Source organism: Amaranthus tricolor, chromosome 8 (assembly GCF_026212465.1).
Source record: "Amaranthus tricolor cultivar Red isolate AtriRed21 chromosome 8, ASM2621246v1, whole genome shotgun sequence".
In the NCBI taxonomy this organism is placed as follows: domain Eukaryota; kingdom Viridiplantae; phylum Streptophyta; class Magnoliopsida; order Caryophyllales; family Amaranthaceae; genus Amaranthus; species Amaranthus tricolor.
Genome location: NC_080054.1, coordinates 16,008,795 through 16,032,592, shown reverse-complemented (window position 1 = coordinate 16,032,592; position 23,798 = coordinate 16,008,795). Strand labels below are relative to the sequence as shown.

General features: G+C 27.3%; 1 protein-coding gene across 1 annotated transcript; it reads right to left on the bottom strand.

Moving 5' to 3' along the window:
- Positions 1-20,951: 20,951 nt before the first annotated feature.
- Positions 20,952-23,369, bottom strand: LOC130820813 (1-aminocyclopropane-1-carboxylate synthase 3-like). Its single transcript, XM_057686332.1, has 3 exons — positions 22,933-23,369; positions 22,377-22,537; positions 20,952-22,219 (listed from the first exon to the last, which is right to left on the bottom strand). The coding sequence occupies exons 1-3, from the start codon at positions 23,212-23,214 to the stop codon at positions 21,253-21,255; spliced, it is 1,410 nt and encodes a 469-aa protein (XP_057542315.1). The 5' UTR covers positions 23,215-23,369; the 3' UTR covers positions 20,952-21,252.
- Between the last annotated feature and the right edge of the window lie 429 nt (positions 23,370-23,798).

Below are 23,798 nucleotides of genomic sequence, written 5' to 3'. Positions count from 1 at the left end.
CTAATCATGGTAAAAGCAATAAACATAAACCCTAGGATGATACTAAACATGACTAAGTATGAAAATAATCCAAAGTCTCAAGAGAAAAAATAATTAAATACCAAGAACACAACAATTAAATTAAAAAGCAATAAATGAAGAACAATAACTAGTTTTTGTTAAAGAAAGATTAATAACAATAATTAAAATTCACTAAAGGAAGATTAACCCTAATACAAGAAATTAAAGACAAAAAAAAAAATAAATGCTGAAGAAAACTTACAATGTTCAAAGGAAGGATAATGGTAGACTTAATGAAAAACTAAATTAAAGGAGTAAATTAGAGTCTAGAGGAAGAAGGAAGAAGAGAGGAGAGGAGGAATGAGCTCCTCCCTCACAGAAAAGGCTTAACCTAATTCTCCTTCTTAATATCTAGATTAACCCTAAGAAATTAATTAAAAATAAAGATAAAAAAAATAATACAAAATTAAAGTATTGAAAAATGGGCTGCACGGATTCCAGAAGAAAAGCCTAGTCGACTGCCTCTTCCACGACCACGAAGCCAAGTCGGCTTTTTTTGGCTGACAATTTCAGCAAACTTCAAACGATCGTCATTTCTTGCTCGATTATTGGAATCGGGCATATAATATACCGTTGGAAAGCTCTTGAAGTCTAGTATTCAATTCGGCAAACCTTGCATTAATGCGATCTTCCTATCAAAAGTTATGACTAAAAAGTATACATTTATCAAATTTCACCTCAAAACTTTTGCATTATAAACACTCTTTTGCTCATTTTCTTTGTAGAACATCTTCACCCGATCCTAAAATCTCCTTAGTAAATCCGTCATCATTAAAACCATGAGAATTATGCTTAAAACAATCAAAACCACTCAAAATCAACATGAATAACCAAAACGAGTAAAGTAGCATAAATCTTTAAAATAAGTACGGAATTACTAACAACGAACATCATTAAGAAATATAAAATGATAAAATAAGTATAAATATTTGCACTTATCAAAATACGTGCTTAAAATTAAATATTCATTGTTATAATTGTTATGTTTGTTGAACTAGCTAGTAATATCAAGAATATAATCAGAATATCTTATGAGAATCCTTATCATATCAGAATATTAACAAGACAAAAATCCTTATCATATCTAGTGTTACATGTAATTTTTTAATTATCTTTAATTTATTTCCATCATCTTGCTACGAATACTTTCGGACTTTCGTTAATAAGAATATAATTCAATATAATTTCAAATAGTAAACTAGAAAATATTTAAAATTATAAGCATATAAGCATTAATTATGTTACTTGACATAACATTTTAGCGTCAAAATATATAATAAAAAATATTTATCTTTTAATTTTTTTTGTAACTTACTCTTTGAAATATGTAATTATATATTTTTATTGAACAACGCCTCAAGGGCGTTCATTAGCTTTTTCATTATTCTAATTTTGTTGGTAATTTTAATACTATTATATTTAATCATTCTAGATGGGATTTTCTTGGTATAGACTGTAGTAGGTATGATATGTTTTCCAATCATTTGTTTTTATATATAGTAGAAGATCCTTTCTGGATTCCTTCTATATATCTACTTGTAATAATATAATAAATATATATTATTTTTTTAGACCCAAAGAAATTAAAAATAAATGTGGACAGCCAAAGAATATCATGCCGAAAAACTAATAATGCAATGCCTTCATTTTATAATTTTAAATTTGAGTTGGTATTCATGTAATAATTGTTACGTTTAGATCAGCAATGCAACTTACTTCTACCATTATGGGTCATACATGTTCTGTTGGAGAGTAAATGGGTGGCGCAAAGCCCCTCAAAGGTAATTGTTGTTTACAATCATTTATAAATTATAATCTGTAAAGTTTAATTTTAAATCACATGTTTTAGGCATATTATTAATCAAAAGTGTAAATATTACGTCACTTTTTATTTATATGAATTTGTATATCTGTTTGCTATCAATGGTCAATCGAAAGTACATTCGACCCTCCTAAATTTCACCATAATTGAAAGTCTTTTAATGGTATTAGAGTAATGAAATGCTGAAATGTTGAATACACATATAAAATAATTTAGTTGTTCAAATCAGTCATTATAATCAGCAATCGGTTGTTTGCCAATCACTGCCTTACCAAGATAAGACTAGTGTGAAATGGTTGGTTGTTGCAATTTCGAAATTGAAGGTATCAAATTCAAATCTTTAAGCTTCCCTTTCACTATAATATATTTTTATTTCAAGTCGAGAAAATCAAAGTAAATCCACATCATCAACATATATTTTAAAAGAAGATAAGAGGACATATTTCAATTTCGACTACAGTCAATCATAAAAATGGTTGGTTTAATTCAGAAAAACACACCAAAGTGTAGATAGAAATAAAAAAAAAAATAAATAAATAAAATAAATAAAATAAAATATGTAAGAAAAAACATTGTTCATACATAAATTGAGCTGTTGATAGAACTATAGAAGGGACATGGACACGAGATGAATCACATACACAATTCGAAGTTCCAACAATACCTGTAAATGAGACAAATTAAGAATAAGGTCAATGTCTTTGGTCAAATATACACAATTCTGTCATATACTATAATTCTATAAATCAGATAATAACAATATAATAGTATCATACAAAGTCACTAACTAGATAGTTATAGTATGAGACTAGGAGCCAGCAAGCTAAGCCATGGAATACATGACAAGTTTAACGGTCCCACACTTAATATATACTCCTCTTCTACTTGTTCAATTGTCGAGAGTTTCATTTTAAAAAATCACAATTTTAAATTTAAATTTTCTTTACTAAGATAAATCATGAGAAGAAATTTGTACATATTCCTTGTAGGAAAAAATCATTTGTAAATCATAACTCTTGTAATAAATATGCTAGGTCAAAATGTATTTATAACTTTACAAACATTAATTTAGAAGCCCATATTAAATTAAACACACAACAACTTTTATAAGCCTTTAAGTTATCTTGCACGTGTAATCACGTCTCTTTATCTTCTTTGAGCCGGGGACTCTTTTTGGTCGCGCGCTCTTTTATGGGTATAAGCTGCCGCCGTCTTTCCCTCCCCAGACCTGACCATAGTTTTCTATAAGCGGGATATACTGGGTAGGATGATATATATATATATATGTATATATATATATATATATATATGTATATATATATATATATGTATATATATATATATATATATATATATATGTATATATATATGTATATATATATATATGTATATATATATGTATATATATATATATGTATATATATATATATATATGTATATATATATATATATATATATATATATATATATGTATATATATATATATATATGTATATATATATATATATGTATATATATATATATATATATATATATGTATATATATATATATATATATATATATATATATATATATATATATATATATATATATATATATATAATATATATATATATATATATATATATATATATATATATATATAATATATATATATATATATATATATATATATATATATATATATATATATATTTCAATCAATAATGTCTAAATAATATATGTAGTATTTGATATTCAGATTCTAGAATTGTAATTGACAGTATGTACTTACAATTTTTTTAATTTTGATACTTTGTTTATTTTACATTGTTATTGGAATTTTATTACATTGTCATTGAAATTCTATAAAATTGATCCAATCCTACATTTTCAAATTCAAGATTTCTCAACATAGTATTTGTGTCAATTTAACATTTTAAAACAAATTTCAAGTTCTCAAACATGTCAATAGAGAATTTTTCAAATAGTATTATATGAGATTCATAAACAAATCTTTATTATAAGAAGTCGACCTATTAAAATAGCTAGAAATATAAATCAAGGTGAAAAGCATATAATTTTTACAAGTTATAAAATGATCAACATTTTAATAGCGAGTCTTTGTTAAGGTTGGTCGGAGTCTGACTCCTCTAAAACCTTTTTTAAATAAAAAAATATAATTAATTCTGTAATTTATTTTACGAATTAGTTTTACCTTAAGTTAATGAATTCATAAAAATTGTTCAAGATTAATCACACGACTTTTAACTAATTCAAAATTAATTTTGTTGGTAGGAGAAGCAAAATGTTTATTGTTAGATAGAGTAGTATGCGTAGTATTAAAGTTTGGATGATGCATAGCATCATCAAAGAGGGTGGAAGAGCATAAGGGGATGGTCCCTTGATGTTGCATATAAGAGAAGCATTGGAAGATGGAGGGCATACCAGGTTGCCTTATCAATTTGGGCACGAGGGATTATACTCCTTACTTCTATTTCCTTAGATCATGTGCTTTGCCTATTCCCATCATACTTCATGTGATTCCCACATGACAACCCCCCATACTTGGTATTATTTTTTAAAGGCCTTTCAGTTAATTCTTGTACTACTTTAAAATGTATTGCTACATCCTAAACACCACTATCATTTACTTCTCCACTTTCAATAATCACGTACTACATTTCATTTTAGTCTGTCTTATTAATTACATTATTTTCTTTAATTTTTGTGAATGATTTTACTTTTCTTTTAATCTCATCCATAAAAACTTATTATCTCTCTCCATCTTAACTGCCACTTATTACTATCATCTTCATATTTTTTGTGTTCTTCTCCAACTTAATTTTTCTTTCCACCAATTTTCACCCAGAAAAACATATAGTGCGTGCTGATTGAGACTCTTATAGCATGTTAAGAAACTAATTCAACCAAAAGATTAAATTAATGGTACTCGCTCATTATATATTTTATACTCTAAGATTATTCATTACCACTTCATACGTTTTTTACTACTGAGGTTTTTTCTAAGGATTCATCTATGTATCTTTCTCAAGCCAAGGGTCTCTTAAGATCCGATCTCCTTTATGGATATGAGTTGTCGTCTTCTTTCCTTCTTCAGACACTGATTATAATTTCCTTGAGTGGGATACACTGAGTATAATAATGATTATTATTACCACTTCACTAGTTCTCTATGAAAGATAACAGCTCACCACATTAGATTTAGATAATAACAAAAACTAAACCTTCATAGTCAATTTCTTATTTGTCCGGAAAGATGTTCTTTTACATAAAGACAAACTAGTGTCAAAAATATGATGTTTGGTGTCTATTTGTTTGTCGAGAAACAGCCCCTAAAATGAAGAGCATTTGTGTCTACAATTTGGCTAATATTCCTTGACATAATGACAATTAGCCAAGTTTATTGACCATCAATGTTGCTTTAATGAACTGTTATGCCTCCCTTTCTTTTAATCTTAGGTTAAAAACACTTTATGTTGGTCACTAACATGGATAACATTTATTAAATCACATCCAATAATTGATAACTTAATTGATTATCTTAATTTAAATGTTAATGTTTTCTAAAATTAGTCATGTTCGAGCACCTATCATGATCATGCTTCAATCATCGGTGGATTAACATGTTTTTGATTGGGTGGTTAAGATTTAAAATTTATATTCTTGATTCAAATTTTCCATAGTTGATCCATAATTTCAAGTTGAAATGCAAGGGTCTTAGGCCTTGTTGTGATTTTATTTTAAATTCCGCAAGTGTACGGGGGTTATTGCACGATTACGGATCGATTCACAAGGAAGTAAGATTAAAATTTAATTTTGTTCAATTAACTACTCAAGAAGCAATGTATATTTATTTGGTTGTCTCTAGTTCTAATATACAAAAGAAAGTTTAAATGTATATCAATATCAAAATAATAAAAATCTAGGACAACGGAATTCCCCACTATTAGCATATGATTATTTCAACAAGAATTGCAATTTATGTTGAATTGGTTCACCAATAAAATTGAATTATTTCTTTTCGGGATGATAATCAAATTAAATCGAATTAAATAGGTTCTCTCAATCTCAACTTTCGTATTTCGATTGATTAACATCGCAAGATTAACATATCACTAAATCTCAACTTTCGTATTTTGATTAAGAAGAAACATTAACTTGCATTTTCATTCAAGACTAATAATATTCTCATCCCTCAACTTTCGTGATTTTGGTTTTTAGAAAAATTAAAAGACTTTAACTTGAATGACCAATTTTAACAATTTAATCAAACCAATTCAACATTAGAATAAACAATTCTCATCTAATCATATACATATTAGGGTTCATATCCAATGTCCTAGTATACAAGACTACTTACTAATGGAAATCATGATTGTAAATAGATTAAACATATTCAATGGCATAAACATATTCAAATTGAGAAAAAGAGAAAGAAATTACCAAATGCTTGAGTAGAATAACAATGAGAAAGAAATCCAAAGCTTGAAATATTAATAAACCCAAATTCTTGAACATAAACAAAAACAAAGCATTGAAGATAAAAAAAACCCAGAAATTTAGATTATAAAATGTAAAAGAAAACTTGAAGAAAAGAAAACTAAATTCTAGAAAAGACTTAAAATGAGATGGAGATTGGAGAGATTCATTTTGAATGTAAATCCCATGAATATATAATCTCCCTCTGAAGAAATCCAATAATTTTTGCTCTTAAACCCTTTTTTAATCTCCTCTTATTGCTTCTTAATTTCTGGAACAACTTTACAAATTCTTTACACAGTAGATTTGGGCGAATTGTGCAGTCTCGACCCCATCTCGCTCGAGACTTTGCTTGAATCAAAACAACAAATTTTCCCCCCTAAGCTTCGATCGAAATTAGGAAGTCTCGACCTAGTCTCGACCGAATTTAGACAATTTCGACCAAAGTTTAAACTTCAGTTGGCAGTGACTTTTTCATTACAATCAATCGCGACCGAGATTGATTATTCTCGACCGAGACTTAAAGCAATGACTTGACAAAGGAAGCAATAGCTAAACTCGATAGAGACAGAGATCAATCTCGACAGAGACTATCCTCAACTAAAATCAGAGGCTTTAAATAGTATTTAGGATACTTCCAAACTCAATATATGAACCATAAGCCTTCAAATGTTGTCCCAATTATGCTTATTTGTTCTCTTGATGTTCGGTGGACTTCAACGAGAAACAAAGTGATCAAAAGTAGCTTGAATATATTCAAAAATATCCACAAAAATCTAAATAGTACAAAATAGTAAATGTACCTATTCTAGCTTATTTTCATCACTTATGTCTTCAAAACTCACCATTCAATACTCTCGATACACCCCATAGAAGACCAATAAGTGTAAAATCATACACTTATCAGGCCTAAGAATGGTAAGATGAGATGGAGAAGAAAGTAGACAAAACAAAGTATGAACAAAGACAAGCACAATGATTGAAGCTTTTTATGAACAAGGGACACACACAAAAATACAAGGTGTCTTGAACACCTCCCCCTGAAATTAGGTTATTTTTCGTTAACTAATTCAACAATATATTACTGAAATATCAGTCAGAATGCTTGATCATACACAATGAAGCTTAACGCTTTCACCTTTAGTGGAGCTCACTCATACTAATATAAAAAAACTCTCTAGGAGTCACTAATCTTATTTTCCTTATATATTAACCACTTGTCAATGCTTTCAAATGTAATTTAGGATCTATATATAACGCCCCAAACATTTAGAACAACCCTAAAAATAAGCAATTAATGTACCCAATCAAGATTGATTCAAAAATGGATTGGAAAATGGGTCAATAACTTAAATTGCTCGAACGAGCACCTTAGCTGCTCAAACGAGAAGGTGTGGTCTGCCGCATACTGCTTTGTTTTGTCATTGTTGACTCTAGCATGTGGTGTTGTTGCCTCATTAAAGACACCCCTTCCACCCTTCTTGCTCTTGTTGCTGCATCATATGGCACATCGAAGACCCTCCTTAATTAATTTCTTGAAGCCTCCACTTCTATGCATTCAACCCCCTTTTCATTCCCATCATTGCTCAGAATGGTGTGTGTCTTGGCTTGAGCCATTTGGTGATTGACATCATCTACGACTACAGGTACTTTGGCACTTACACTAACACAAGTAACATACAAGGTAGACTGAGGGTAGGAGGAGGGCTTAGTGAGAATCAACCCGATATTTTACATGAATAAGGTGGTACTTGCCCTGACAAAATTCGATTCTCTTGTTAAAAATGGTTTCCTTGAAATAACATAATGGAGTAATTAGAAGAAAAAAAATTAAATAAACGAAATATTTCATAATTTGTAGCATTAAAAAGCATATTCTAATTTTGTCTTGAAATTGTTGATAATTAGTTGAGTCGCTAGTTTGATTGGTTGATTGTGCTAACTAATTAAATAAACATACTTGATTAGTTATTTAACGTGAAGTATTAATTAAATAACAAGAATTCCAATAATGTTAGAACTTTATTTTTCTAGTCGTTCAAAAAAATATAAGAAAAAATTGCATGTAATAGGACAAATTTTGGTAAAAAATATTTTATCGGGTAGAACCTTAAGTATTGTGTTTGTCGGCATAAACTTTGATCTTTAAAAAATAGTTTAGTGTATTGAAACAATGTACAATTGTCTATAAATAAAATTTGACAATTTTTAAAATGTAACTAATTAAATATCATCTTTCTATAAATTATTTAATAATTAAATACAATATCATTTATATTAGTAATCTATAATCTATAATCCATAAAAACTACTAAAGAAGAAACAACTTTGACATGTGTCAGACTATGAGCAAAAAATTTTCTGCCAATTCTTCAAACTAATGTGGTTGAAAAAGATTGACATTTACAATTCATTCTTAATACAGTAAATATACAACCACACCACTCTTATTTCCAAGATAAACTAAGTGATAAATATGTTTATCTATAATCTATAATCTATAAAAACTACTAAAGAAGAAACAACTTTCACATGTGTCAAACTATGAGCAAAAATTTTTCCGCCTATTCTTCAAACAAATGTGGTTGAAAAAGATTGACATTTATAATTCATTCTTAATATTTCCAAGATAAATTAAGTGATAAATATGTCTATACAGTTATTAATTAATTATTCACAAGTTCTTAATTTAGTGTATTGAAACAATGTACAATTGTCCATAAATAAAATTTGCCAATTTTTAAAAAGTCACTAAATAAATATCATCATTCTATAAATCATTTAATAATTAAATACAATATCTTTTATATTAGTAATCAATAATCCATAAAAACTGCTAAAGAAGAAACAACCTTGACATGTGTCAGACTATGAGCAAAAAATTTTCTGCCAATTCTTCAAACTAATGTGGTTGAAAAAGATTGACATTTATAATTCATTCTTAATACAGTAAATATACAACCACACCACTCTTATTTCCAAGATAAATTAAGTGATAAATATGTCTATATAGTTATTAATTAATTATTTATGATTTCCTAATTTAGTGTATTGAAATAATGTACAATTGTCTATAAATAAAATTTGCCAATTTTTAAAAAGTCACTAAAAAAATATCATCTTTCTATAATCTATCTATAAATCTATAATCTATAAAAAACTACTAAAGAAGAAACAACTTTGACATGTGTCAGACTACGAGCAAAAATTTTTCCGCCTATTCTTCAAACTAATGTGGTTGAAAAAGATTGACAATTATAATTCATTCTTAATACAGTAAATATACAACCACACCACTCTTATTTCCAAGATAAATTAAGTGATAAATATGTCTATATAGTTATTAATTAATTATTTATGATTTCTTAATTTAGTGTATTGAAACAATGTACAGTTGTCTATAAATAAAATTTGCCAATTTTTAAAAAGTCACTAAATAAATATTATCTTTCTATAATCTATCTATAAAAACTACTAAAGAAGAACAACTTGGACATGTGTCAGACTATGAGCAAAAATTTTTCCGCCTATTCTTCAAACTAATGTGGTTGAAAAAGATTGACATTTATAATTGAATCTTAATATAGTAAATATACAATCGCACCACTCTTATTTCCAAGATAAATTAAGTGATAAATATGTCTCTACAGTTATTAATTAATTATTCATATATTCTTAATTTAGTGTATCGAAACTGGAACAAGTTTGCAGCGGAAGATCGATTATGATTAACTTGTTTAATCACTTAATAACCAGACAGTCAAGGACGGACAGATTTCTCGGTCAAACTGGCCGATTTTATGATGAATTCTAAGTAATCTTTAATGATTAATTATCCTGGAAGAAGACACTGATTCCCCTAAGGAATGCAAGGCCTTAATCCTCCCAATTCTCTCAATGATCAACGTGATCTTGGAGAAGTATGAATCTGTAAAGGCTTGATACACTCAACCTCTCAAACAGAAAATGGCAAACAGAAACGAACAACTTGTTCTCTGAATGATTACTAGAATCGTAGCTGAATTAAAACTGAATAATATGTATCTTTACAATGTGAAGGAGAGCCTTATTTATAGACTTGGCTTTCATCCTCTTACGGCTTACAATCAAGAAAAAGGACGCCTAACTTCTAACGTTCATATTAGACGTCTTAAAAAGAGCGTGATAATTCTACTGTCAGGATTTGGGAACACCTAGCTGTTCCTTATCTTCTGTCAGCGTTTGGTAACACCCAGCTGTTCATTATCTTCTGATACAGGACTATGTATACTTTCCTCAAGGCTGGATCATGTATGTTCATAGTATTGAGTAACTGTTCCTCAGCTCTTTGTACATCAGCTTCCTTAACTTGACTGGTCTAGATTCAGTATGTTGTTCCTCAATGCTTAAGTCTTTATTGTTCCCAGTGTGCTGGTCATATGCAGAAGGTATATTTGTTCCAAGTCTATCGAAACAATGTACAATTTTCTATAAATAAAATTTGCCAATTTTTAAAAAGTCATTAAATAAATATCATCTTTCTATAATCTATCTATAAATCTATAAAAACTACTAAAGAAGAAACAACTTTAACATGTGTCATACTATGAGCAAAAATTTTTCTGCCTATTCTTGAAACTAATGTGGTTGAAAAAGATTGACATTTATAATTCATTCTTAATACAATAAATATACAACCATACAACTCTTATTTCCAAGATAAATTAAGTGATAATAATGTCTATACGGTTATTAATTAATTATTCATAATTTCTTAATTTAGTGTATTTAAACAATGTACAATTGTCTATAAATAAAATTTGCCAATTTTTAAAAAGTCACTAAATAAATATCATCTTTTTATAATCTATCTATAAAAACTACTAAAGAAGAAATAACTTTAATATGTGTCAGACTATGAGCAAAAAATTTTCCGCCTATTCTTCAAAATAATGTGGTTGAAAAAGATTGACATTTATAATTCATTCTTAATACGGTAAATATACAACCACACCACTCTTATTTCCAAGATAAATTAAGTGATAAATATGTCTATACAGTTGTTAATTAATTATTCATAATTTCTTAATTTAGTGTATTGAAACAATGTACAATTGTCCATAAATAAAATTTGCCAATTTTTAAAGTCACTAAATAAATATCATCTTTCTATAAATCATTTAATAATTAAATACAATATCTTTTATATTAGTAATCAATAATCTATAATCTATAAAAATTACTAATTAAGAAACAACTTTGACATGTGTCAGACTATTAGCAAAAATTTTTCCGCCTATCTTCAAACTAATGTGGTTGAAAAAGATTGACATTTATAATTCATTCTTAATATAGTAAATATACAACCACACCACTCTTATTTTCAAGATAAATTAAGTGAAAAATATGTCTATACAGTTATTAATTAATTATACATAATTTCTTAATTTAGTGTATTGAAACAATATACAATTATCTATAAATTAAATCTATCTATAAAAACTACTAAAGAAGAAACAACTTTGACATGTGTCAGACTATGAGCAAAAATTTTTCCGCCTATTCTTCAAAATAATGTGGTTGAAAAAGATTGACATTTATAATTCATTCTTAATACAGTAAATATACAACCACACCACTCTTATTTCCAAGATAAATTAAGTGATAAATATGTCTATACAGTTATTAATTAATTATTCATAATTTCTTAATTTAGTGTATTGAAACAATGTACAATTGTCTATAAATAAAATTTGCCAATTTTTAAAAAGTCACTGAATAAATATCATCTTTCTATAATCTATCTATTAATATATAAAAACTACTAAAGAAGAAACAACTTTGACATGTGTCAGACTATGAGCAAAAAATTTTCCGCCTATTCTTCAAACTAATGTGGTTGAAAAAGATTGACATTTATAATTCATTCTTAATACAGTAAATATACAACCACACCACTCTTATTTCCAAGATAAATTAAGTGATAAATACGTCTATACAGTTATTAATTAATTATTCATAATTTCTTAATTTAGTGTATTGAAACAATGTACAATTGTCTATAAGTAAAATTTGCCAACTTTTAAAATGTCACTAAATAAATATCATCTTTCTATAAATCATTTAATAATTAAATACAATATCTTTTATATTAGTAATAAACTCATAATATTTGCAAATAGTGTCTTAAATTCTTTGGATCAGCAATTAAAATAAATATTATCTATCTATCTATAAAAACTACTAAACAAGAAACAACCTTAATATGTGTTAGACTGTGGGAAATATTTTAACATCCATTCTTCAAGCTAATGTGGTAGAAATAGATTGACATTTATAATTCATTCTTAACACTGTAAATATGCAACCCACCACTCTTATTTTCAAGATAAAAGTGGTAAATATGTCTAAACAAATCTTAATTAATAATTCATTTCTTAAATTAGTGTATTGAAATAATGTTCAAATTGTCTATAAAAAAATCTGCCAATTTTTAAAAAGTCACAAATTAAATATCTTCTTTCAATAAATTATTTAATAGTTAAATACAATATTTTTATATTAGTTAATAAACTCATGATATTTGCAAAAAATATCTTAAATTCTTTGGATCAACAATAAAAATAATTATTATTATGATAACATGAAAATCAAAACATAAAACTTTTTTTAGCCCTTAAAATAACAATCCAAAAACCAACATAAAAAGCTAATTGGAGTAGCTTTTTTATTTTAGCTGCTTTTAGTTGGCTTAAAATTTATTTACCAAATACTTTTTTAATTGTTTAACCAACAACAAGCCAAAAGCTAATCAAATAACCATGTAAAAGTCAGCATCTAAACATAACTATATAAGTTTGAAATGATTTTTTTTGTTTCTATAGGCATTCAGTTGGCCTCTATTCCTCAGCAGTTACTCTTAAAATCTTTTAAATAGTAAAATATTTTATTTTATTAAATAATAAATTTGATAAAGAAAAAAAAATTAAGGATTATAGCATTAAAAAATATTAAATTAAATTAGTAAAAATATAAAGACAAAAATTATTAAAAAATATTTAAACAAAGATAATTGAAAACATGTGGTGATCATAAGTAATATAAAAATGTTAAAATGAATAAGTTAGTGAAAGATATATAAATACAGTAAGTATTAAAAAATACTACTATTAAATTTATGATGAATAAAGTTGATTATTTCTAAAATTTATGATATACACTAAAAGATTTCGGGTGTTGCTAAACTTCGCCACCCTTTTCATTTTTTCGCCACCCCCCCTCCAAATGAAATTACGAATTTGCCCCTAATTTTTTAAAAATTACAATTTTGCCACTCATTTCAAATTTTTTATTTATAATAATAATAATAATAATAATAATAATAATAAGAACAACAATAATAAAATTAAATAATAATAATTATTATTCAAAAAAAAAAAAAATTGAGTCGCCCAAAATTGGGCGACTGAACCATGGTCGAGTCGCCCAGATCTGGGCGACTCGACCATGGTTCAGTCGCCCAATTTTGGGCGACTCAATTTTTTTTTTTTTCTTTTTTGGAAAATAATAATAATAATAATAATAATAATAATAATAATAATAATATTAATAATAATAATAATAAATAGATTAATGTGGTCTATTAGCTCAGTTGGTTAGAGCGTTGTACTATTAATGTGAAGGTCACAGGTTCGAGACCTGCACAAGCCATTATTTAATAATTATTAATTTTTTATCATATTTATAATAAAAAATTAATAATTATTAAATAATGGCTTGTTCAGGTCTCGAACCTGTAACCTTTACGTTATTAGTACAACGCTCTAACCAACTGAGCTAATAGACCACATTAATCTATAAATTATTATTATTAGTATTAATATTATTATTATTATTATTATTATTATTTTCCAAAAAGAAAAGAAAAAAAAAATTGAGTCTGGACCATGGTTCAGTCGCCCAATTTTGGGCGACTCCACCATGGTCCAGTCGCCCAGATCTAGGCGACTCGACCATGGTTCAGTCGCCCAATTTTGGGCGACTCAACTTTTTTTTTTTTTTTTTTTTGAATAATAATTATTATTATTTAATTTTATTATTGTTGTTTTTATTATTATTATTATTATTATTATTATTATTATTATTATTATTATTATTATTATTATTATTATTATTATTATTATTATTATTATTATTATTACTGTTATTATTATTATTAATTTTATTTATTATTATTATTTAATTTTATTATTGTTGTTATTATTATTATTATTATTATTATTATTATTATTATTATTATTATTATTATTATTATTATTATTATAAATAAGAAATTTGTAAGGAGTGGCATTTTTGTAATTTTTTAAACTACAGGGGCAAATACGTAATTTTAGGGGGGAGGGGGGTGGCGAAAAAATGAAAAGGGGTGGCGAACTTTAAGGATTGGGAAGATTTTTTAGGCAAATAACAAACAAAACGACTTAAAATAACAAATGAAAACATCATCATTAAGGGAGGTAGGAACTAGGAAGTACAGAATATTGATATAGCGACGGTTAAAACTTGAAAGTTTATCTTTAGTTCGTCGCTATCCCAATTTAACAACACGTTGGCGACGAAATGTTCTGTCTCTAAATGGGTGTTTTTTAATGTTTGATTCTTTATTTGAATCTGATCGACAATTTGGATTGGCCCAGTTAACTTAGGATCATTATTTTTGGGTTTGAATCAAGGTGTGAGCCAAGGTTGATTTTGAAGATTATTTGCTAGAAAAATCGAATAAAATAACCCTTTTTAGAAAAAAAAAAAAACTCTAAATAAGCTTTGGTTTAATTTTCAAAATAAGCGTTTTTGTATCCGAACATAAAGTCAGGGTTTGTTCGCTGTTACTAACAGCGAACAAAAAAACTGGTCAAAAAATTCAAAATCCTTTGTGTTCTATTACTAATAGTGAATAAAAGGAAGACAATGTTATAACGTTGGATAGGACAAAAACATGAATACATGTTAGTTCGTTGTTATCAACAGCAAACCATCAAATGACTTATTTTTGTCCTTTCAAATGTTATGATAGTGTCTTTTTTTAGTTTGTTGTTGCCTTGTTGGTAACAGAGAATAAAAAATTGTCTTTTTTTGACCAATTTCTTTGTTCGATGTTAATAACATAGAACACATAGCTAACCTCAGCTTTGGCATGAAGGCGTTTATTTTTGAAGTTAAAATTTTCAGAAATTTATTTGGGAATTTATTTTAATAATCTTATTGTTTTTAATTTTTCCAATTTGCTACGTAAAAAAATGTTTCTTCCAATTCAACTTATTAGTACCATATAATTTGACACACTTACTAGTTTCTTTTTATTATTAATATTTTTAATTATGTATAATTACATTTTTTTATAAATATAATTATAATTTTTTATATTGAAATTAATTAAATAAGATTTAACTTTAATATTTTTAATTATGTTATAACATATTTATCTGTCCTCTTTGAATTGCTTCAAAGAGGAAGTGGGTAAATTTTTAAAAAGTGATGATAAATGAAAAGAGAGAATGAATTGTGTGGTTGAAATTAAAAGAGAGGTAAAATATATGGATGTGAATAAAAGAAAGTAGTGGGTCATTTTTCAAAAGCAGAAATGATGTAAATTAAGTGGGACAGATCAAAATGAAAATAATGTAAATTTAATGGGACAGAAAGAGTATCAAAATAAAAGCAAACAATAAAACTAAAAACTAAGGCGCATTGACCATATAATTGAATTATTAATACTCCCTCATATTCATCATATATGTTCCATTTGACTTTTTATGAATTTTTAGGTAGTCAAATGGAACCACATATGTAGGAGAGAGAGTTCAATTTATAGTGAGGTTTAACACATGTGTAAGAGAGAGAGTGCAATTTATAGTTAAATGGTATCACATGTGTAGAAGAAATAGTCCAATTGTGGTAAAAAAAAAGTACCTAAAATAAAAATAAGACATTTAAAATGACTAGACTTAGTATGAAAATGGGACACATATGCTTAATAGGAGGGAGTTTAATAAACCCATGTACCAACTGCCACCGCCAACGTCAAGTTGGTTCATGGTTGACTTTGGATTTGAAGTTTTTAATTAATGCTACTTCTTTTCTTCCAAAGAAAGAAATAGCCACACTAGACAAAAAAACAATAAAATTCATAAAAACGTATGTTTTTTAAAAAGCGACATGAATATATGGATGTGATAAAAATACAAGCTAAATAGATAAATTAAATTAAAGAAATAATAATATTAGTCATATTTAATAATAAAAATGCAATAAGTTCAATGGACGGACTAAAAAAGAGACTAATTCTACGGGATAGAGGAAGTACTCCTATATACTTCTATGTTTCACTTAATTGTACTTTCTTCATTCCTAAAATAAGTTCATATTTATCATTTTTTGTTGTTCCAATTGTTCTCATAAAGTATCTTTCTATTTACTTCTATATCACAAATTTTGGATATTACCTTGTTCATCCTCATTTTTATAATTTAATAATGCTTACAGTCGCCACTTATATTCCACTAACTTTATTTTTAACTTTTTTTGATATTATTAATGGTCTTTATATGTTTTCCACTAATTTTATAAAAATATTTTTTTATTAGTTATGATCCTCATATTTTTTAACACTAACTTTGTTTTTATATTTTTGTAATGTTTATGGTCCCTACTTTTCCTTATTAAATTTATTATTAAAAAAATAATACTTCATTTACTATTTAAAAGATTCTATTTTTTTTAATTTCCGTGAACATTCTTTGTGGGAACTTCATTAAGAAACGAAAGAAGTATTATTTTATATCATTGTAGTTAATGTGAGAGTTTTTCCATCTAAATTATGCAAAAAGAGTACATTCTACGAATAGAATTTAGGAAAAATTACCTAGAATAATCCGACCTTTACTCAATTTCTCTATAATAATCTCAACTATTGATTAATCATAATTAAACTATTAGGTTATTTACCTGATGTTGTGCATAATATGGCCTGTTTTTGTAGGCAAAATAACACAAAAAAAAGATAAAATAAAATAAAATAACAAAAAAATTAAAAAATTAGAATATCCTTCCCTTCCCACGCACTGCCACCTTCTCTGTGTATTCTTTTTCATTTTCTTGACCTTCCCTAAATTTCTTAACTATTTTTAATTTACAAGAGCAGACAGAAATTCAGGTCCATCATTGTCGATGAAGAACTTATCACGTGGCGGAGCTCCACTTATGCCTCAAGAACTTCCATTAGGTTGAATCCGTCGAAATTTGGGTCGAATGCCTCACCCTGCAATTATTAAGCAATACTTTTAAATGTATAAGAAATCAAGATTACGTAGTATTCTTTTTGTTGGAGAATTAATACTAGATGGTTCACCTTATCTAGGATGTTCAGCCATTATTGGCAAAATCAGAGATCAAAAATAGAATCAAAACCCAAAAGTAGTACGAGTTACATTTCAGATGGAGAAGGATAAACAGATCGGAGTAATTTTTCCTAGAATTTATGTATTTTACTTTGGTATTTTTCTATTGGTGTAGACTTATTTTAAGAATTACTCTCTTTGTCTCATTCAATTTGCACTATTTGACATGTCTCACTTAATTTGCATCATTTTTATTTTTAGACAATGGATCATCACTTTCTTTTAATCTTATCCATATATTTAAACCATTCTTTTAGTTTTATCCACACAATTTATTCTCTATCTTTGTTATTACAATTATCCACTTTATTCTTTAAAAGCAATCACTTAAACTTCTTGTGACAAATGAAGTAGAGATTATTTTATCAACATTAGAAATTAAAAGTCTCATTAATAAATAAGTGGTTTGATAAATATTATATAAATGTATCTTGAATAGTTATATATATTTGATTATATTTTACAGTGAAAACAAAAATGATTGAGACTAAAATTAATTTAGAGACTAGACCCACCAATTACCATGGATCAAAATTAAAATATAAGTGTAGAAAAAATAGAGTCTGAATATGAATCTGACTTGACTCTAAGCAGATCCGGTACATGTTAATCCCTACTTTTAGAACTAGTGAGTACAACTTCTATTAATTTTCATGGTAGTAGTATTAACAAGAAGCCTTAATAAGAGTACATGCCACACAATTCTATGTATACAAATACAATGGATTATAAGAATTAAATTTCAATTCATCACTAAATTAGCTTACACAAAGATTTTGTCTTAGAACAAGGAGATTCTCCTACCCAGTTTTTTCAAGATCCAATGAACAATAATATGGTTGCAACTTGCAAGTTGTAGCTAAAACTACATATTAATCTTATCATTTACATTATATATATATATATATATATATCTATCCAAATTAAATGTGCTTATCTCTAATAATCACAAACTTGTGTACTATTAATCTTCATCACTTCATGAATAATTAATTATATTACTATAAAGTTTTTCCATTAAATTAAAACCCAGTTAAAGTAGGCTACTATAACGGCTCAAATGACGTTAAAATCACGCAGAGACATACTCCATGAAAAAGAGTGGTGGTCGGTTCAAAGTAAGGGGAAGTAAAACCGGCCAACCTCGCCGTTTATCTCGCCGTTGGTAGTAACAATCATTTACTAATTACTACTACTTCGTGTTTAATTGTTGTGTTCTTTTGAAGCAACATACGGTGTGTTATAAAACAAATCTTTCCACGTTGCATTATTTATTATTAGGTTCTTTATTTATTCCACATTATTTTTACTTTTACTAGAAAAATAAAATAAAACAAATACTCAATAGAATAAAATTACTAAACCATCAGTAAATACTATGTATCTCAAAACACAATATACAGAAAAAAAAAAAACAAAAACTGGTACGCTAACTGAATTTTTTAACTATCATTAAATAGTTAAATTTTCCGACTAAATTTCCTATTATTTGTGTTAAACGAAATTTTCGACTAATTTTCATGTTAGTCGAAAATTCTGAATGATTTTCCTATACCAATTACTTATATTTTAGCAAAAAGAACAAACTTTTCCCATTGGAACCTAAAAGTTGACAAAAAGGTAGATTACTTATAATTTATGTAAATCAATACGAAAAAAATATACTCTTAATAAAAGAAAATTCAAATTAAAGTAATAGTGGATTTCAATGTCATAGTAAATATACTTTTTATTTCTTTCACCACTCATGTACGAAACAATTATGAATATAGTATTTTCCAAAACTTTGGAAAATGATTTAGAAATGAGATATTAAGGGGAGATTAATAATGCATTGGTTGTGCTTAGTGAGTTTAATAGTCAATGAATCACCAAATAAAACAGAAGGAAAAATCTTCTCATGAAAAGTTAAGACATAGAAAAGAAGTATCATTTTTTAGGTTGGATGATGTTAGCGTCTTTATCTTATTAGCAGTTATGATAAGAATAAATATAGTTAAATAAAATTGTATTTAATTTGTCTTAATGTATTATATTAATTTTTACAATTATTAATTACACGTAATTAAAAAAATTAAGGGTCACAATAGTACAATTACGGTCATCGACTAATAAGGACAAAGTGAGCTACCGTTCAGGGCCTCAAATTTTTTAGAGACCATGTATTTTATCTTCATGTACTAAGGTTATTATTAATTTGTATAAAATTTAGATATAATTTATATTTTTTGTGAAATAATTGATAAGTTATTAGTGTTTTTTTAATAGGTAATTCAAATATAAACAATAAAAAACAATAAATTATTATATTATTTATTACGTCTTAAGTTTTTAAATCTCCTTTTTATCTTTTATTTTCAAACCCAAATATTAACAAAAACAACCCTATGATAATGTATAGATATAAAGTTTTCAAAGATGATTATATTTTTATAACCTTACCAAACCAACTAGCTATTAATAATAATAATAATAATAATAATAATAATAATAATAATGCATGTGAAATTATTATTAGTAATGTCTTTTTTCAACGGGATCTTAACTAACAAAATAGAACATCAACGGTATGTAGAATCTCTACTTCTATATTTATTATTCAAATAATTGGGCATTGCCAAGTGCATGTGAACTACTTAATCTATGCTTTGACCAATCACCATTTCTAAATTTGTAAATTTTCTTAATTTGACATATTATTAGAAAATATATATAATACCTTTCTCCATTTAACTAACTAAATAATATGTTCTTTTATATTAAATTTATTCTTATTAAATTAATTTTATTTGTCTAAATTTATTCTCATTTACGAAAACTCATTTGTACTGATTCATGTTTTCTAGTTAAATTATTAATTTCATACTATAAATATACTTTTATTGAATATTATTGATATATTTAATTTCTAAAGTATTTATTTTCATTATAAGGTAGGTTGAAAAAATAAAATAAGTTATACTTGCTCATGGCCAAATAATTAATTAGGCTCCTAAAAGAATCTTTTTATAGTTATAAATTGGAGATGAAGAAATCACAAAATTACCATATATTATTTAATACAAAAGAATATAGAAGCTAAATAATAATTGGAAAAAATAATATAATGTATAAATGTAACATTTAAATTAAATTAAATTATACTCCATAATCAAAGCTAGCTAGTCGTTTCATATATATAATAATAACAATAATTCTTCTAAAAAGGAATTGATATCTTACTTTTAAATCAATTCCCTCAAAAATAAGGCCGACCCTCCCAAAAACAGTAAATTAAATATTCACCCTGCATATCACCAAGCTAATTAATCATCACTTATGGCAGGAAAAAATTAATTACTCAGACACATACGCATAATTAGTGTTCACACTAACTAATTAACTATAATCATCAACGCAATTATTTTTTTTTATTTTTTTTTTTACACTGAGATATTTTGGATGTCGTTGTCTTATCGTTCTTCCGGCACTTTATCCCCGTCGAAAGACAATCGGAAAACCCACTTACTCAAAGATCTTATTCTTCTTGAATTCTTCTTTGCATGATGATTATTTTTATTATTTTTCGAATCAACAAAATCTTTAATACGTAGAAGAGCAAGATCCATGGTATTATCCGACATGTTAGCGAAACAGACCCGAAACCAACCGGGTTCGCTACAATGACATGATGATCCGGGCGAAACATTTAGCTTAACATTGTACACAATTTCTTTCCATAACTCCATTTCGGATTCAAATGTTGGGGATTTTAGCAAATGCCTTAAATCTACCCAACAAAATAAACCGCTATTACTGTCTAAACAGTTAATACCGGCTTTTTTTAGACCCGACACTAATATTGAGTGTCGGGTCTTGAGTCGACGTTGGTTTTGGGATATGTAGGATTCCATGAATTTTATGTCGGACAATAATTTTGCGAGAAGGTATTGGGTTTGCGACGAGATAAGACCGAAACTTGACATTTTTGTGGCAGCTGAGACTACAAGTGGGTTATTGGAATAAATAGCTCCGACCCGGAACCCGGGAAGGCCCAAGTCTTTGGATAAACTTGTTACGATATGAACATGATTGAATAATTCTTTGTTGTGGGCCCATTTCTTGTCCATTAGAACTTCCATGACGCTCATGAATCCAGGTCCATTAAAGACAGTTCCGGCGTAAATTTCGTCACTGATTAGATGGATGTTTTTGGTGGAAATGAAATGGAGTAGGAGGGTGATTTCGTCTTTTGATAAGGTTGTTCCAAGTGGGTTTGATGGGTTTGTGGCAAGAACACCCTTAACCTTTAGACCCTGGTTCTTGGCGGAGTTGTATGCTTCTTCTAAGGCTGATTTTGTGATCTTATATCCGTTTGAGCTAGTACACTTTATTGGTACTATTTCTGCTCTTGTTCTCCACTTTAGATCTCTATCAAACCTGAAATTATAAGATCATAATCTATTTAGTTATATTTGTTAGAGTATATAACATATCCTGGGGCCTCAACCATAAGCTTAAGCTTTTGGTTGAGTTGGTAGCTTAAACTTTTAGTTGAGTTGATTTCTTTAGAGTAATAAGAAATTAAAATACTTACCCTGGATAGTATGGTGTAGGTATAAGGATAGCCTCCCCAGGGCAAGCAAGGCAAAAAATGAGAGTCTCATTTGCTGAAGTAGCCCCAGCAGTGAGAACAAGGTTCTTAGGGTCAAATGATACTTTATTTCCCCTTAACATTGAGATGTAGTTTACGAAAGCCTGTAACAAGCAAAGCTATAATTGGTTAGTTAATACTCAAGATAAAATCACGCGTTTTAGATTTACCATTGAGATAGACCATCTTTTAACAAGAAAACTTCAAACAAGATATTTATATTCTCATAATATGTATGACATAATATTATGAGATGTGCATCTCTAGGTGAGACGGTCTGATAAGGACGAAGCAAAAATTAACAAATTCTATTTGTAATTTTAAAAATTATGATATTTTTCTAACTATTTTGTATCTTAAACGCCTAATATATAGAGTACTAAATAATTTAATATTGAGACCTTTTATATTTCGGGGTCCTATACGATCGAACATGTTAAACATGCTCGAAACTCCCCATGCTATATGATATTAGTAAAGTGATGAAAGTAAGACTTACTTTTTTGAATTCAGGAAGGCCATGATAATCTTGGAAGAGAGCAAGATGTCTAAAAACCGATTGACCATTATGGGTAAACGAAGCGGGTTCTGGGTTATTGGTAAGCCATGATTCAAGTAAATCAAAACAAAGCTGATTTTCAGCCAACCCCATTTGGATCATACCATCCGGGTTATCGGATTCAAGGTAAGGATTTTTCTCATACTCTTCCCAACCAAGGAAATAGGACGAGTCTTGACCATGGCTATTGGTAGAAGCTAAAGTTGACAAGTGCATCTTCATTGTTTTTAAGTAGTTTAATTTGGTGGAAAGGAGTAGAGTTTTCTGGGATTTGTAATTTGGAAATGAAGAAAAGTTTAGATTTTTGTTTGTATTTGTTGTTAACGCGGGGAAAGTTGGAGAATTTGCTCTAGAGATAGAGTGAGAAAAAAGAGAAGAGTTTGAGTATGAGATGATGAAACCAAGTAGGTGAGTAGATGTCATATATATAGTGAATAAAGTTTGCCATGTTAGCATATTATGGATCCATACTTTTGACATGGACATAAACAAAATGTAAACACTTATTTATTTGTTTATTTAGTGTTATTATTAGAAAATTAATAATTATAATATACTTCTATTAAGGACTATGCATAATTTGCATTGTATAACACTAAAAATTAATTTGCAATATAAAAAAATTAATAAGTAATACTTCTATATTACTATGTTGTTCTTCTCATTTTGCCTTATATACTATTTTAGTTTATCCTATTTAATTTACCACATTATCAATTCTGGATACATTACCTCATCCATGATATTTACCCCACTAAAAAACCTATTGGATTATAATTTTCTTTTCTAAATTAAACATGTAATGA